Below are 18,533 nucleotides of genomic sequence, written 5' to 3'. Positions count from 1 at the left end.
TAGATTTTCTTAAATTGAAAAAATGTTATTATAGAATTTTTTAAAAAAATTAATCAAAAAGGTTTAAACACTTATTCATCCTTGTTAGGTATTCCATCAACTTTTAATCTTGTTATAACTATTTTTCAATTTTAAAAAGGTTTAAAACATTCAACACAAAGATCTTTTACACGAAAAACTTCCGCACAATGTATTAAGATAAAAACCATAACATCAATCAACAATTCACTATTTGATAAAGTAGTACATAGAATTACTTTCCAAACCTTATATCATAATTCATGTCTTTAACAACTACGTCTCTTGTGCTTTATGCCCTAATAGATCTCGTCCCAACTCCTAAGGGGATAAAGTTCTCCTTCAGAACCCAATGAATGGAAAATCAAATATATTTGAGAGTTTTGTATTATGTTCAAAAAAATAATAACTTAAAAAATTTAAGTGCATTCACATGTGAGGAACCTCTCCCAATAGGCATGTATGAGAGAAACATTCACACATGAGCAAACTCTCCCTGTAGACATATATAAGAGAAACCTAGTGGAGTTAGAAGTAAACATTCACACGTGAAAGAACCCTCCCAATGGGCATATATAAGAAAAGGCCAATGAACTTACAATCAATATAAAAATCATATTTTACCAAAATAATAATTTAAAAAGTTCAGAATTTTAAAAAGATAAAAAAAAAAATCATATTTAAATTTCTTTTTATAAATTAATTTCATTATTTGGAAAAAAAATTTATTTTTAAAATTTCAATGTTAAATCCTCATTTTAAAGTAACTTTCCAATTTTTGTTTATTGTCTTGAAAAATTTTTCTCTTTAAATTGTTTTCAAATTAATTTTACTTTTAATTTTCATAAGTTCACACTTATGTCTTTTATATGATTGTTCTAAAATAACTCGATCATACTTACCTGTTTTATCTCAATTTGATTCTACAATAACCTTCAAATGGGTGTAAATGATAAAAATATATATTATAAATTAAGATGGATGTAACAAAATTATCAATTTAATCTAAATAAATGAATGCATTAACAATCACATTCATGTGTTTTAAAAATATATGGATTGATGTATATACACAGGTTCCAACATCAAAATTGGGTCATATCACATCTAATAGGAAATAATTTTTCTTCATAAATAAATAAATAAATGAAAAAATATATTTTTCCGGGCATGTTTAACCTCTTTTTTTAACTTAATATCACTTTTTGGTGGGTAGTGATACGCGAGTCACCATTTTTACCAAGCATAAGTTTTGATGGGCTGAAATGAAAATCTTTAATTTGTAGAATTAATATGAAGATTTGGAAAATAATCACATCCATGATCCATCACGCTTCCACGTACGTTTACGGCAAGATTACTCTCATGTCGTAATCAACCTGGTAATAAGCCAATCAGCCCATTTAGCTTACTCTCGGGGCATTCAAGATTTGGTGTGTCATACTAGCGCTTCAATGAAGCCACGCACGGTTAACCGCACATGTGTACCCAGTCGAGCATCTAGCGGTCCCCAGCGGTCTCCGTCATAAGTTATAAAGGAATTTCAAAGGCCACACACATGCACACCGCACTGGAAATCGCACTTTCTCACCTTCTTCATTGTTACCGTTGAATATGAACATTCGCTCCGCGGCACCAAATGAAAAGCGGAAAGGGCGAGATGAGATCCCCATTCACAAAGACGGTTCTCCTTTTCTAGGTTATTTTTCTCGTTTTCCAAATAGAAAAGTAGAAATAGGTAGTTGTGGTTCTGTCCAGGAATCATTTTATCGCACAAATTCTCTCTATTTCCGTCGCTTTTATTTTTTCATGGGCTGAATTGCATGATTCCGAATTGGGTGGGATTCATTCAGCTTTTTCTTTCATATTTATAGGCCGGAGGCGTAGAAGGAAGCCACGGTGCGGATCGTCATCTGCAAGAACCTTGGTTTTTGGTAAGTTTATTTCTCCAGATTGAATTGGTTAGGGTTTCTTTGTTATTGTTATTATTATTATTACTATTATTTTTGGATTTTCAATTGGCGGGAAAACGCAGGAAAGGAATTATCTTGGTTGAGGTGAGTTGTTTCACATCTTAGAAAAAGGTAGCGCTAGAGAAACAGAGCAGCTTGGTTGGTTTGACGTTGATTTTCAAGACAGCTGCATGGTATAAATGTGTCTGATTTTGCTAAAATTACATGCCAGGGAGTGTGTTGGGGAAGCAAAACAGCGTAGAAGTCAGAGAAGGAAATTTCCTTTACGCTCCTTTCGGATTTCAGAAAATAGGGGGAGAAGGGAATTTTTTATTTTTTTTCAAAATATCGAAAATACGAGGAAAGATGATATATAAGAAGTTTTTTAAAGAATTTTAAATTCTTTATTTTCTATGTAAAAGGGAAATAAAATCAAACATGGATAAGACTGAAAATTTGTTGTTATGGAGCTGAAACAAGCTGTTTTTTTTTTCTTTTCTTCTTCTTTTAGGATTGATGGAGCTTTTAAATTGTTGTCTTGCTGTTCACTCTTAAGTGGAATGAAAACTATACATTGTGCTTTTAACTGTGGATGCAGGATTCTTTGCACTTCAGTCAATTTGATCCAGCCTCAAACTTTTCAGGACTACCCCTGATCTGACATGGGTTACATGAATAACGTACCAATTCTATTTTAAATATTTTTCTTTTTCCTCATTACCAGACCTTTTAGTCACCCAAGAGATAGTTCTTATATATATATATATATATTGAACTGCAACATGCATGTGGTGGGTCTAATTTCATCTTTCATTGAATACAGGGTTTTGATGAAAGTCAGCAGAGTGATTATGGTAAGCTTCTCCTTTTCTTTTAGACATCCATGGTGTCTTTGACATCATAGAAGACTATTTAATTATATGTTTCTCTACATAATTGTAATTTTATCTTTTTCAAACTTTACAATTTTCTATGTACCTAGTGCATGGTTGCAGAGCCATGGGTTAGCTATTTTGCTGCCTTTCAATTCTGTGATACCAGTGGGTGGAAATGGCACGTACAAATGTGCAAATAAGATCAAACCCAGCCTACTTCCTATTGTGCAAATAAGATCAAACCCAACCTACTTCCTCTCTCCTCTCAAAACAGATAGGTTGGTGGTTGTGGCCAGAGATTATTATAGTTAATGGGGAGTTATTATCTTTCAACAGCCATTGTTACAGTTGCACCCTTACTGAAATATTATATTGAGGATATCTTGTGGATTTTCATCTTTTAGCTACATGTGAGAGAAAAGTCATTCAACCATATTATAGTTACTGCTAGTTTCAGGGTTTCTAGTAATTTTAGATAAAGTGTTACACAAGGTATTCACCTAGCGCATTATCATTGTCGAATATATTTAAATAGTTAGATCAGGATGGACACTGGAGAAATCTGACATTGGTTAGGTCTTTAATTGATTTTTGAAGAATGTATAATTAATAGAAAAAGAAAAAAGAAAGAACCAAAGAATGTAGTTTTGGATGAAATAATTAATCTCATTACAGAGTTGAGAATCGTAATGCTTAATTTTTTAAGAAGTGTCAGATGATAGAATGGGAATCTTATCTGATTTCTCATTACATTTGCATTGATAGTGGAATACTGTAACTTATTGTCAGAATTAAGTGTTTCCAGAGTTTGTTATAAAATTTGACCTGTGAATAAAAATGTATAAATCTTTTTTATGCTGACTGAAATATGCTTTTGAATTTATTCGCAGGTGCAGTGCTACGCAATGGAAGAGAAATACTTTTGCAGGTAAATCAGACAATAGGAATCTGACTAAATTTCTTGAAAGAATAGGAAGGCATTCACCAAATCTATAAACAAAACTTGTTTATTGACCTGTATCAAATTTAAGTGGTTTGTAATCATAGTTTTTTTTTTTGGAATTATAAGTCATTTTGGAGCATAGTGCTATCAGAGATGTATGGGTCATACAATTGATTTTCTTGACTGGCTAAGCATGTTAACAATTTTGAAATATGTAGAATGACTGACAGACCTGCTTCACAGGGATTCAACTGGGAGTCCCATAAACATGATTGGTGGAGAAATTTAGAAAAGAAGGTTCCTGATGTTGCAAAATCTGGGTTTACATCAGTATGGTTGCCACCAGCATCTCAGTCTTTCTCACCAGAAGGTTTGACAGAAAAACTCCTGCAAATTTCAAATATATGTTTTATCATCTTTGCCTGCGGTTCAGTCTTCCTGATATCAATTAAACTTTTATATTGCTTTGCAGGTTACCTTCCTCAGAACCTTTATTCCCTTAATTCTTCATATGGTTCTGAGCACCTATTAAAAAATCTACTTCAAAAATTGAACCAGCACAAAGTTAGAGCAATGGCTGACATAGTTATCAATCATCGTGTTGGTACTACCCAAGGACATGGTGGAATGTACAACCGTTATGATGGAATACCATTATCATGGAATGAACATGCTGTTACATCTTGTACTGGGGGACTGGTAAGGTCATTCATTGTAGTCAGTTTAATTTTCATGACACTGCATGAATGCCACAAATGCTTATCATCTTTCACTGCATATATTGTTCATTCTGCATGCATGCATTTCCATGTCTCTGAGTAAAAGTATATCTATACGATAGGAATTGTTCAGCCTTTTTTATTTTCACTTGCAAAATGCTTCTCCAGTAATTACAGGAAATATTGGAATTAGTCAAGTTGGTTTTGTGTCAAAAAGATGTGCTGAGTGACTTATGTAAGCCCTTTGTGAGTGACTTCATTGAACATGTTAGTGATTATGTTTCAAAAGTTAGTTGGCATGGCTCTTTTGTGGGTAAGAAGAGGAAGAAAGCTTAGAGGGCTACCCCCTTATGTCTGTTTTGGACGTTATGGAGGGAACAAAATAGGAGGTCTTTGAAGGGAGTTGAACAACTGGATCAAGCAATCAAATCTCCCTTCATGTGTGCCTTTTTGGATTGGGTTAGAATGTACATTGAAGATCATCTGATGTCTATGATAGACTTTGTAGTCTGGTTGAGTTCTAAGTAATGAGAAGAGGTTGTTTTTTATTTTCTCTCTTCCTTTTTGCTTGCCTGTTGTTAGTGCTAATTGTATGCATCATGTGTACCTTGTTGCAATCTCTCCAGGCACTTTCTTCATTAATATATATCCTTGTTTGCCTATCAAAGAAATATTAGTGATTATATTCCGGAAGTTCATTCCAATTAGAACAGTAACCATATGATCACTGTAATTTATTGTAGCTCATAACTCGGCTAAAATTTATTAAGTGTGAATGTGAACAATTATCCAAAAATATTGCTTACCCTTTGATAATTTTCTTCCAGGGTAATCGAAGCAGTGGCGCCAACTTCCATGGGGTTCCAAATATTGATCATACCCAAAATTTTGTTCGAAATGACCTTATAGGTTGGCTAAAGTGGCTACGTGGTGTTGGCTTTCAAGATTTTCGTTTTGATTTTGCAAGAGGGTAAACATTTTTCTGCACCTGTAAATCATATTCTCTTTTTGTTCTCCCATTTGATGATTACAGATCAATATTTATGTTATCTCATTATGCTCAAATTTAGTTATTCGGCAAAATATGTGAAGGAGTATATTGAGGGCGCAAGACCAATATTTTCTGTTGGGGAGTACTGGGATCCTTGCAACTACAATAATAATGGGTTGGACTACAACCAAGGTATCATAATTTTATAATTTCTTTTTATCATGCACTCTCAGTTAATGGCACTCTCGGTTATGGCATAAAATTTTGCAGGAAAAAAATAAACTCACATGTTAATTTTGAAAACTGGTTGTGGCATGTTAGATTTGTTCTTGCTTTTGATTTTTGTTGTTGTAGGCATCAATGCACTCTAGCTGCAATCTTAAGTTGACCTATGTCAATTTGATATTAGATAACATATGCTCTCTTCTTCTATATTTTTGTTGGTGTATGCATTTAAAGATGAACTTAAGATATTAAAGACAAACAAACAAACAAAACTTCAGTTATTTTTGCTATTATAGCTAAAATTGGGTACCGCTTTAGAAGATTGATGTGACAGTATTTAGGCAACATGCCAGTTCATGTTGTGGTCCTGCAAGGGAACAGGTACCCATTTCAAGTTCAGGCACCAGGTGATACTTCTTTAAAAAATGTGGATAGGAATAACTATTCATCTTACCATGGTACTTAATGTTCTGTGACAATGTCTCTGTAGTTGTCATCCATTCTGAATTCTGTGTAATGTTGGTTCACCAATTCCACAGGAGATTGAATGTTGTTTTCATCTTGCTCCTGGGTGCTCATTGATATGTTTGTTCTCCATTTCTTAGAAGACATTAATGAGTCTTAGCTTTGCCTTACTACCTTCTGATTTCATGATCAATGGTTTTCTATTCTATGTTGCTTGATAACTAATTCCTCATGCAGATAGTCATAGACAACGGATTGTCAATTGGATTGATGGCACAGGACAACTTTCAGCTGCATTTGACTTCACAACAAAGGGAATCCTTCAGGTATTCTTCCAAGGCATCATGAACTCAGAAATTTAAACAATCCTTCTGATGAAAATGTTTCATGGTTCTTTACGGTGTCTCAATCAGATCCTCCTATGAAAAACTTTACCATCCTGTTTCATTTATTTCTTCGCTTGTAGATTGACACCAACCTGCCTCACCTTCTTAGTTTTATAATCATGTAGCTAAATATTAGTCCATGGTATCTGTTAGCATCTGCATCCTCTTGCAATAATGAAGCTTGGGCTTCTAACTGCCAGGAGGTATCTTTCAAGGAGGAAACTGTTCTTATCTATATTGCTTTGCAGGAGGCGGTAAAGGGACAGTTCTGGCGTCTGCGTGACCGACAAGGAAAACCACCAGGTGTGATGGGTTGGTGGCCTTCAAGGGCTGTCACATTCATAGATAACCATGATACAGGCTCAACACAGGTACCTCATTTTTCCTGGTTATGGGATGATTTTGGTGGTTCATCATGCTTGCTTCTGATTCACTCACTGGACATGAAGGGATTCAAACCATAATTCCATAGTCTGAACCCAAGTGATTTTGATTTTTCAAATTTATTGATTCATCAAATCTAAATGGCTTGGCAGACAGCAGTTGACAAGAAAGTGTAAATAGTGGACGATTGAGAACATTCTTGTTTGAGTCAATCTTAAAGCTAGATGTTTTCGGGGTAGAGTTCCCTGTTCTGCCTCACTTCAGGGGGTTTCTTATGGGGGGACACTGTGCTATCCCCTGTTTGGAGCTCCTCTAGTGCACTCTCAATGCAGATCAGTATCTTGTCCTGGCAAGGTCAAGGTTCTTTCTTTATCTGCTAAAAGCTCTTCAGGATATGAGTTAGTTTCAAAAAGGCAATTAATGAGAGCTTTAAGTAGCTCTGGTTTTTATTAGGCTGCAGCACATTTCAAAAGAATTGGATAGCCTTTATGTAGCAACCCACTCTCTTCCATGTAAATATTATTCACTCTAGGCCTTATGGGCCTTTATGGTTTTAAAATGCGTCTATACAGTTGCAAAGAACCCACTACATATATTGTGCCAAGAACCCTTAAACGATATGGGATATCTCAATCAACCTCCACTTCATGCATACACAACATTCTTGTCATGTCTCACGAAATTGTGGGGCCACATAGATAGAATCCCACATCATGGTTGAGGATTGACTCTGATGCCATTTGTAATAACCTACTTCTTCCCATGTAGATTTTATCCATTCTAGACCCAATAGGCCCTCATGGCCTTAAAATGTGTGTACCCAATTAAGAGAAGTCCACTACACATTTGGTGCCATAAATTTCTTTCCCCAACCAATGTGATATGTAAAAACACTTAACCTTACCGTAGTTGCTAGAGGCCAATTTGCCAGAAGGAATAGTCTTCTCCTAGTCTGATTTGAGGTCATTTTTGGCCCCTCATCTCAGGGTTTTTGTCCCCCAAAAGGTTTATGATTTGAAAACTCTCCTACTATGGAGTTATCTTCAACCTCTATTAATAATTATGATTTTACATACAGAAAATTCCTCAATATTTTTGTTTATTAGTAAGAAAATTATTTTCTTTACATGGCAAAAAATATTCTTTGTTTGAGGGAGACATACGCATGAATGGTGGACATAAATCCTGAGATGTGCAAATTAGCAATGCATCAAAGAGGCAAGAATGGCAGCTTCCTTAGGGTTCCTCTGTGACAATTTATTCTTATTCAGGAGAAGGTGTCTTTTTCAGGAGCGCCAAATTGTTTTTAGTTTTAGAATAAATTCACTGTAGATGTTTTGTTTATTATAACTTTGTCTCCTATAGAACCAACAAAATTTGACACCAAATTGTCAACCCTCCTGAAGTAAATAGGTTCAGGCTGGCCTTGGCATCAAGGATTGGTTTCCTGTTAACTTGAAAGCTTAGGCCCCAGGATCTGACCAGCTAGAGGAAAACACAATTATTAGTTTTCTTCTCTAAGTATTTTCAGGTGGTTTGGCTCACAGGTTGGTTTAATTTTACTCTTAATAATTGGCTAAGTCCTGGTAAAAATAGCCCAGTAGTTAGCTAGGACACTGGGTCCAACTCAAACCTGACATATTGCCCACCCTAACTGGCTGAAGTATTTTTCTGTTATAAATCAAGCTTTGGTTCTTCAGGCACCGTCTCACTCCATTATTCCACTTTTGCAGGCTCATTGGCCTTTCCCTATGAATCATCTCATGGAGGTATGTGAACTCCTTGTTTATACGAAAATCTTCTTTTTCTTTGAATAATCGAACTTCTGGAGTTCATCTCCAAAAAGTCTAAATTAGTATCTCATTTCTGATTTGCGATTACTAGAATTTGTCTCTACTTTTTTGGGTTGCTTGAAAAGTATGCATATTCAATCACATGTCCATCCAAATTTGCGATTGAATTTATTATATGATGTATGTGGTTGTTTGTGTTGACATGTTCTGTAATTTTCTGTTTCCGTACTTGCCAAATTGTAGTTTAGTGATTATTAACTTCCTGTTTGTTTCTTTACCCAATTTGAAGAATAGTGACTAGAACACCATGGAACATGTGGAGTTAGATGAGATAATAAACAAGCCCTCCCTTTGGCCTCATGGTTTTATATAAAGTTGAGATTCACTCAGTGAGCACACAGGCACTGAAAACATTTTCTTAGCACAAATTCCATATATTTTGCTCCTTTTTTGTTGAGATAGTTCCTAAATATGTAGGTGTTACATGCATGTCTTCTTCTCATGTTTTTTGTTTAAACATGTCTATCTGTGTGGAGATGGAAACACATAATAATATTAGGGAGTTCTCTGCCTTCTGTTTCATGAGGACAATTTATTTCAATCACAGATCAAGGAATGAGTGAAGAACTTCATACACTTTGAATGTTCCTTGAATCTCAGGTTGGTTGCGTGGAAGACACAGGAAAAAAGAAAACAAAAAGTAAAAATTCAGCATGTTGCTATTCATTCCATAGATGGTGCACAGCTCAATATGAGAATGAATTAGATGATTTTGACTTTGCCATAGAGACCTAATCCTTGTGTGGAAGAAAAAAATTCTGGTTAGTAATGAGTAGCTGATATGGAGCAATTCATACTGATGACTTACAGTTGGATAAGGTTTTCTGGTTACGCTTGCCCAACAGTCACTACCAATTGACTGGCAATAAAACACAAGATAAACAAACTACATCTTTCAGTTTAGAGGACCAAACTTTTGCTGTTCTCTGATAACTACGTCTGGCTAGGAGATTAATTAATAATTGGATTTTAAGGTTATGATCCTACAACTAGTCAATCCAGTTAAATGGCATATAGAATCAGAGAGTACAGTTGTTTTCTAATTTGGTAAAGTTTTCTCATACACAATATAAGATAAATGACACTCATGTCGCTGTATAGTTTCCTGAAAATGACTTTCTGCAAGAAATTCTGTACATCAAGCTATATTTTGCTCTCTATATTTTTTATTTTTGTCTTTTTTCCTCTTTGGAACTAATGCATAGATCTAACTTCTCCTTAGATCAGAGCACTGTCAAAGCTCAGTCTCATTTTTCATCGAGTCCATTAAATACAGGGAGCCTGCCTTAGTGCTTCCATTAGTCAGTTATAACTGGTCTCCATTGTATTTAATCTGCAGGGCTATGCATATATACTCACACATCCTGGTATACCAACAGTTTTCTATGACCATTTCTATGACTGGGCTGGCTCCATTCACAATGAAATTGCAAAGCTGGTATGCTACATAACTATATGTATCCATGCACTGAATTGACCATTTCTTCTAAAGCTAAATTTCTCCTAAACTGCTCAAATTTTTCTGCAGATTGCTGTTAGGAAGGAGCAGGACATTCACAGTCGATCATCTATCAAGATCTTGGAGGCCCAGCCCAATCTCTACTCTGCTATCATTGGAGACAAAGTATGCATGAAGATTGGGGATGGCTCGTGGTGCCCAGGAGGCAGGGAGTGGACCCTTGCAACCAGTGGCCAAAGATACGCCGTATGGAAAAAGTAACTCAACCTACAGTTTCTACTATCAGTCTTTTATGAATAAAGCTTCTAATATCCAATTCTGTGTTGGAGATCATTGTACTAGTCTTCTATGTTTGAGACCCACATTTAAATTAGTATCAAATCAAAGGGCAAAAGCTTGTTTCAGCTTAAGAGGCATGAACTTAAAAAGGGTGTTTGCTTCAGAAACTGTTTGAAGCATGTGTTCCTTAAAATTCACACAAGTCCAAACACCATCAAGTGGTGGAAATGGACTCTAGGAAGCACGCAGGTCTTGTAGAAAACCCAAAATTCTCCAAATGATCACACCCATTAGGGCTTGTAGTCCCCACTTCCCACAACATAAGTGAAAAAACCTCAACAATACCTAGGACTAATAGCATTGACAATATCAAAAACCCTATCCAGTTGACTTGTACATATGTTTCCTCTCTTCTTTCTTTCTCTTTTTATTCATGTTTTCTTTTCTAGGTTACAACAAAAGTTGTTACATACAAAGCTGTCAAAACTGTGTAGCACTATGATATATAACTAATGAAATTGCTGAATAGCAGAGAAGACTCTGAAAGTGATCATGGAAGTGTAGTAAAGAGGGAGAAAAGGGAAGCCAGTAGAATGCGAGAATGCAAAGAATATATATTATGTCTGGACATTAGGATACAAAGTCTTATTAGTCAAACCACAAAAGCTCCCACCTTTTGAGCAGATCCATCTCTACATTGAATTTTTAATGTGTGATTTGAGTCCTTGGAAGGTTTTGATACGCTAATCTCATTATTTGTACCTCGGTGAAATTCCTTTTTGAAGATTTTGATTTTTTTTTTTCATGTTATTTATAAAAAGAGTATGGATGGAGAGGAGAGATTTGGGAGAGCTAATAATGGGCATCAGTTGAATATGGAGAGGGAAGGGGGAGGGGAGAGAGAAGGTCACATGGAAGCAGGCTGGAAAGAGAGTATCCAACATCAACATCAAGAACATCGTCATCGGCCTCATCATTCGTGTCTTGAAACTCTTGACACCAAAGGGGACCTTCCCACACCACATCTTCAATCAAACATCAAATAAACAATACCATCATTATCCTCTCCCCCCTTTCTCTCTCCCTCTCTATATCTCTCACGTGACACGCACACTCTTGTCGTCAGGACTCAGAACCATCCATCATTCATTCAAATAACACACATCTCTCTCTCTCTCTTTTCCATCTTCAATCATCTCTCTCTGCCTTCCTCCAATTCTCTCCTCATGTCCTCATCACCCATTATCTTACATAAAGAGAAGTTGCTAAACTTACATAGTGTTGTGAAATCACGAACGTAATTCAACATGAGGATATATTTAAAAATGAATATGATAAAAACATTTTTAATATGTAGTGTTATTTTAGAAGCATTTTGTTGTGTCACAAATGTAATAAAAGAATAATATAAAAAATAAAGCAAATCACATAAAAGCTATATAAGATTTTAACGTGATTCAAGCCAATTATGTCTATCTTTATAAATAAGAGAGATCATTTTATTGTATGATATAAAATATTACAATCTCTTTGTACCTTTAATATGAATCATGAGTCATTTTGTTTAATCGTTTCATCATGCGTCTCTCATCCTTCCTCACATTTATATTTTATTAAGTCATCTTCTCCTATCCGATGTCTCTCATTCTTCCTCATATTTTTATTTCATCTTATTTTTATATATTTTTTTCCTCAAGACCGAAAATATTTATAAAGATATTTTCATTAACTTTTCTTATTTAACAAAAAATCTAATTACAGTTACATATAATTTTAAAAAATGTTATAGATAATATTCATTTTACAAAAAAAAATACATATTAATTATTCCATTTTTAAAAATATTATGAAGTTTTTTTAAAACTTTTTTTAAATTACTATTTTAAAAAAAACCATTTTATATTTGACCCAATCAACAAATTATCACAAGAATGCAGACAACATTGACATTGAGCTAAAAGGGTTATACCCATACCTCTTTTTTTTTACCTTTTTTTATTAGGTAAAAATCTTTTACCCCGTGCATAACAACATTTGATAAACTCAATAAATATGTTAAAAAAAAAATTAAAAAAACTATCCCTTCCTATTCATACCATGAAATGATTTCATTGTATGCTCAGCCTTGGTAGTTTATATATAGTAATTGAATTGGATGACTTTTATGGGGGATACATAGCTTTTTCTCACACCTTTTTTGAGCTGCTATTATTTTATATTGTATCAACTATCTGACAAAACGGAGGAGGAATGGGGGGATGGGTGGACCACAGAGTATAAGAATTAAGAAGAAGACTATAAATAAAGGTTAGATGGATGTTGGGGCCATGGATTGGTGGTGGGTTAAATAAGCCTAGCAGCTCGAATGATTGCAGATGGTAAATGGTTTGCTCGTGTCAACGCCTGTCTGCCACTCTTTCCTTTCATTTTTCACCGCAATTATTTACGTTGCATTTCACTGTTGCTTGATTTTTAGTACGGTAATTTCTTCTTTTTTTTTTTTTTTTGGTTTTCATGCAATCTTAGATATATTACTCTATTGTTGAGCCCTATGATGACCATGGGATATGGATTATGATGATGGGTTTGCGAGGAGCCCAAATGGGTTAAGTTTAATTCATGAAATAAAAATAATTTATTTAAAAAAAAATTATAAAAATAAAATCAGTAAATAAAGATAAAATTAAATGAGGTATTATTAGTTTTACTATTAGATCACACGATTGAAATTGTATAGGATGGAATAAGAATTAATTTAAATAATAATGATGGGATTGAGATAGGGTGACTTATTTTATTATTGTCTTTAATTAACACCAAACACATAAAATACATAAATACTATAATTTAACTTCACTTAATACATGTAAGATAAAAATATGACTAGATACAAAAAATATTCTAGTATTATATTGAATGTGTTTGTGTCATATTTTATTTGGTTGGATATGTGTAAATTATGTTGGTTTAAGGATTTGATAATTACATAAATTTGATATAATTCAAAACAAACAAACAAGGAACAAGAAAATAGAAAATGGTACTTATCGAATTTATTGGATGAGACATGACAGTGCACTACAGTTAAAATAGATATGTCTTTTTCTAAGATGAACTTGGTGTAAAAGAGATTTGACGTTCTACCTCTATGATTCAATAGCCAAAGAAATCTTGTCTTAAGTACACTTTTGTAGACAAGATGTCGTACAACTTGGTTTAAAAGATATTCCTTTAAGTTATTTATATTCAAAAAGAAGATGAATGCAACAGGTAAACATGTAGCAAGAAGATACATGCGTAGAAGGAAGATGAGTAATAGTGTAGATAATGATAGCTAAATGACCAAGTAAAAAAAAAAAAAAAGACTCAACTCGTGCATGTACACAAAGAGGAAAGGGTGTGTAGACATGGTATGCATTAAGAGTTTTCAACCCAAACCACCTAAATTCCTATTCGAATCGGCTTACCTCCTGGATGTGCAAGATTTTCTTTTACCTTTTCAAAAGAGCGAAGTAAAGTGAGTTGGTATATATACCTATCAAAAGTGTTTCTCTTTTTTTTTTTTTTTTTTTTTATGTGAGATTGAAAAGGCAAATTTTAACACTTCAAAACATACACTATACACTATTCTTACAATCCTCCACAAAAGTGCACGAGTGAAAGGGGTAACAACTAGAGGAAATAATATATATATCCACTAAAAGTGCTTTTATTTTTTCGATGTGGGATTGAAAAAACAACTTTAACACTTTAAAACACACCCTCTACACACTTTTCTTACAATCCCGGTTGAATGAATATGTAAAAGAGGAAACAACTAAAGGAAAAATAGAATTCAATGCATCAATACTGGTGCCCATATGTTATGAATAAGTTTTAGTATAAATAAAATATTGAGTGATAAAAACACGTTGAAAATAAATTTTTATGTATTGGTATTTCTTTATGTAATTGAAGGATCTCATCCATATTGGTAGTTGTACATAACATGGGCATCTTGCCTCTATCAAATTTTCGTTGGAATGGGCTTGGGCCCCTAGACGCATGAGGCAAAAGAAAGTGAGTACATATACCCACTAAAATTGCTTCTTCTTTTTCGACATGAGATTGAAAAAACAAACTTTTAACACTTCAAAACACAAACACACTTTTCCTACAAATTAAGAATATGATTAAGGGTAAAAAAGAATATGTGAAATGTATGTAACTCATGCCCAACTCTTTTAGAAGATTGAATTTTTGGGTCAATACTTAGCAATAACAAGAAGAAATGGCAAAGATACCATCAAATTATAAGTTTTAGGGTTTATTTTCAAATTAATTACATCCTAAAAATGCGATTTCTACACAAAAAAAAAAAGTCCTAATTTCAATACCCGGGTTTTAAATTTAAATTATAGATCTAGTTTTTTTAATTAAAAAAATGGTACTAAATTCAGAGTCTTTGAATGTAATTTCAAATTAATTTAAAGAAAAAAAAAAGTAAATCACATGACAGAAAAAAAAAACTATTTTGAACGATTATTATTATTATTTCAAAAAAAAAACCAAATATGTAGTTTAAAGCCCAAATGGAGGGATTTGAAAGGAAACTAAGTTTTGAAGAATGGGTAGAGAGGGGATGTACTGCAAAGCCTAGGCTTTACAATCATGAGTCTTGGAAGTTCCATGCATCGAGCAGTGCAGTCAGCTCTAGCCTACCCACTCCAAATTAACTAAATCTGGCTACCAAGATATGATTTCACGTTTGAAACTTGAGGCAATCAGATCTGGAGAAACTTAGAAAACCCTTTTGATATTTCAATTCATAAACCCCATCCCTACCCCTGTCCCCACAACCCCAAAAACCTTTTTCAAAAAAAGAAGAAACCACAGAAAGAAGGATAAAAAAAGAAAAAAGGCAAAAAAATAAAAGCCTAGACTGAGAGGTACAGACTACAGAGAATGCAGAGAACAAAGCATAAGAACTTTTTGAAAAGCTTAGATTTAGGGTATTAAACTAAGAGCAGAGAGAAAAGTTTTCAATTCCATTTTCTGACGTTTACGTCCTGTAGGGTCCCAACTTCCGAATGGCATTTACAAATATCACAGGCTTGAGGCTCCATCTCCAAACCCACAAAATGAAAGACAGATAAATTTTTTTAGTGCCCCCCCATTGTCCCAATGATTCAATCATACTGTTTGCAGGAACACCCAGTAAGACAACTGGCTCTGTACCTCTAGGACTAATGGGAGGTAGAGGTGTTAGATGAGAACAAACTGCAAAGTCAATATCAGTCTATAAAACTTCTACGTGGGATTCTGATTTTGGTCTCCAGAATTCAATTGCGTGTGGAGGGGGTAGATTTCTAGCATTAAATGAAAGACTTTCTGGGTTGCTTTTCAATAAATACACCCACATATTATACCGTATGTACATGTTGCAAATAGCAATTGATTTGTGAAAGGTTTGAGGAGGAGTTGCTCTCCTAATTATTAAAAGAAAGGAAACTGATCAGAAGAAAGAAACGGCCACCAGAGAGCTGAAGGGAGCGTGGGTTCTGGGCATGATGAGTGCGACCTATCAGTGGACAAAAGGGAAGATTTCAGTTCTTTCTATCACTTTGTATATCTCTCTGTAATGTGTATGGGAAAAGGGGTTGATAGAATGCAAAAGTGCTAATAATATAATTGGAGGGGTTGAGTCATTGACCTATAAAGGCTATTATCACACCTGTAATTAGTCAAAATATAGGTCAAAATCAGTGGTTTGAATTTTGAAGCCATTTGCAATAACTGGGAGCGGAGGAGTAACCTTGGATGCTGCAGTTAGTGACCCCCCATGAGTTGGGTTTGGCTTCTGTGGAGCCATTGGTAGCATAAAGAAGTATCGAGATTCTCTATGTTGGAACTTAGAATTTGGATTTTTTGGGTGTAAACTTACAATGATCATCACAAAATTAACTAGGGTATAGAAGTTTACATCATATCAGGTAACTGTGATATTGACAAAATGCCACTTTGTAGAGCAATTGACTAATTTGGAAAACATTTTGATGCTGTTGGCCACGGCCATAAAGAATGCCTTAATTTGATGATTACAGGTGGGTGAAGAAGGTGGCGACCATGAGGAGTTGGGGACGTGGCAAGGCTGGAGATGGTGGGGAATTAGTGGGGAGTTAGTAATGGGTTTGAAGCTGCATTACCAAAAATGATGTTTGGAATGCTAGAAAGAGATGGAAACTTGATTAGAATAGGAGTCTCATGTTTTGATCTCAGCCTTTTTGTTTCAAGTAGAATAAAAGAAGTATGGTAGATGGACTGCGGAAGTGATTAACTACTGAAAGCCATGAAAGAGATATGCATATGATTACATATGGAGAACTTGGGCTACTACACAAGAGCAAAGCTGCTTTAATCTGAAACTGAATTTGTCTAGTACCTGCCATTTGTCTAGTTCTTGAAAGAATCAAGATGAAGTTTCCATTTTCCCCGAGTTTTTACCCCAAAACACAAACCCCTTTTGTTGATCAGCTTGAGAAGAAAAAGAGTGAATGTGTTGGGGGGGTTATGTCATATGTGTCATGGATGATGTGGGTGGGTTTGCATCAGAAACGAGGAAGGAGAGTGATGTGGGATTGGGGGGGTGTGGGTGTTAATGTTTTTTCATCAGTAACGAGGGAGGAGGAGGTAGAGAGAATAACTATGATGATCCTTTGATCCTTCCTTCTAAATATGCCCTTCGCCCCTTCCAAAGGAATGAACCATCCAATCTGATATTTATTACTGTTTCTTCCGTGTTGGGTCTGAAACTACCACCCCCCTCTCTCACCCTCTTAATTAATTACACCCACCCCCTATCTCTCTCCCTTTCTCTCTCTCTTTCTCTCTCTTATTTACTGTTACTCCCTTCATCACACCTTAAATAGAACCCAACTGCCCCTTCTTCATATCTCTAATATTTGTATTATAACTCTTTTCTCTCTCCCTCCGACCTTTCTCTCTCTTTCTCTCTCTCCCTCCGCCTGTGTTTTCAATGGTGGATGAATACAAGGACGCTGTTTCTTTCATATGGGTTTGACAAAGGGTTTCTCACAGAGTTTATTGGCATTCTGTCCACCTCCCATCTCTTGAAAATCTCTCTTTTCTCTCTGTGGAGGTGGGCATACTGCCAACCAAGCTCTGTTGGACTCTCTTTGTAAAACCCTCGTGATACCCCCCAACACCATGTCCAATCTCTCTCGCTCTTCCACTCTAGAGCATCAAGGTGAAAACCCCATACACACAACCCCATCTCCTTTTTGCTTGTTTTCTCTTATGATGCATCATATACACTGCCAGTTTCAGTTATTTATTTATTTTTTATATCTGGCCTCTTTCATCATCCACAACTTCAGTGGTTCTCTCTTTTGCAAAAAAAGAGAGAAACCATTAATAATGAAAAAGGGTTATTCTCCTTGCCACTTTTCTTCTTTGATCCATCTTTTGCAGGCTCTGATTCTCATCTTGTACTGCAATTTCCGTGTATATGAGACTGACTTCAAACTTCTGAGAAACCCTAGTTTTCTGATTCTGTCATATTATGGTTTTTCTCAGTCTGATGTTACACTCTTTTTCTCTTGTGTTGCAGGGGTTTCATCAACTCCTCCTCTTTGCCTCTTTCAAGCCAAGCCATGAAGGGTTCACGATCAGGGCAAACCCAGATGCCATCAAGCCTTTTTCTACATCTCACAGCCACAAAAGAGGCGGAAATTAATGAAAGAAGAGACTGTTCTTCCTCTGAAACCGGAGGCTCCAGTTTCGCTTTGGAAAAACCTCCCTTGTATTGATTGTATTTTTGTGTAATATTTGGTCTGATCATCAGTTTCTCTGAAGAGTTTTTAATGTTCATGGCTTCATCTTCTTCATGCATGCCTGCCACCATTTTTTTTTATTTTTTTATTTTTGTCAATGTCAGTTATTAATTATTATTATTTTTTTCCATGTATGGTAATTAATTATTATT

At 35.0% G+C, this 18,533-nt stretch overlaps 1 protein-coding gene, 1 long non-coding RNA gene and 1 other non-coding gene across 4 annotated transcripts; all 3 read left to right on the top strand.

Annotated features, from left to right (window-relative positions):
- Positions 1–1,463: 1,463 nt before the first annotated feature.
- On the top strand, positions 1,464–10,680 carry LOC100257481 (probable alpha-amylase 2). 2 transcript variants are annotated; one of them, XM_002284769.5, is made up of 14 exons: positions 1,464–1,756; positions 1,893–1,952; positions 2,569–2,650; positions 2,794–2,824; positions 3,736–3,773; positions 4,032–4,158; positions 4,261–4,487; positions 5,335–5,477; positions 5,578–5,690; positions 6,426–6,514; positions 6,823–6,945; positions 8,692–8,727; positions 10,151–10,249; positions 10,340–10,680. In XM_002284769.5, exons 3-14 carry the CDS (start codon positions 2,633–2,635, stop codon positions 10,529–10,531), a joined length of 1,236 nt encoding a protein of 411 aa, XP_002284805.2. In that variant the 5' UTR covers positions 1,464–1,756; positions 1,893–1,952; positions 2,569–2,632; the 3' UTR covers positions 10,532–10,680. The 2 variants fall into 2 exon arrangements, with proteins under 2 accessions (XP_002284805.2, XP_010664096.1); XM_010665794.3 differs by having other exon boundaries at positions 1,590–1,717.
- Positions 10,681–16,040: 5,360 nt separating this feature from the next.
- Positions 16,041–18,439, top strand: LOC132253234 (uncharacterized). Its single transcript, XR_009465056.1, has 2 exons — positions 16,041–17,795; positions 18,159–18,439. It is a non-coding gene; the product is annotated as an uncharacterized LOC132253234 (long non-coding RNA).
- MIR394B (microRNA MIR394b) lies at positions 17,623–17,715 on the top strand. The gene has a single exon (NR_127801.1). It is a non-coding gene; the product is annotated as a microRNA MIR394b (primary transcript).
- Positions 18,440–18,533: the final 94 nt, after the last annotated feature.

The sequence above is a fragment of the Vitis vinifera genome, chromosome 18, assembly GCF_030704535.1.
Source record: "Vitis vinifera cultivar Pinot Noir 40024 chromosome 18, ASM3070453v1".
Classification (NCBI taxonomy): Eukaryota; Viridiplantae; Streptophyta; class Magnoliopsida; order Vitales; family Vitaceae; genus Vitis; species Vitis vinifera.
This window is presented reverse-complemented; position numbering and strand designations above follow the sequence as displayed.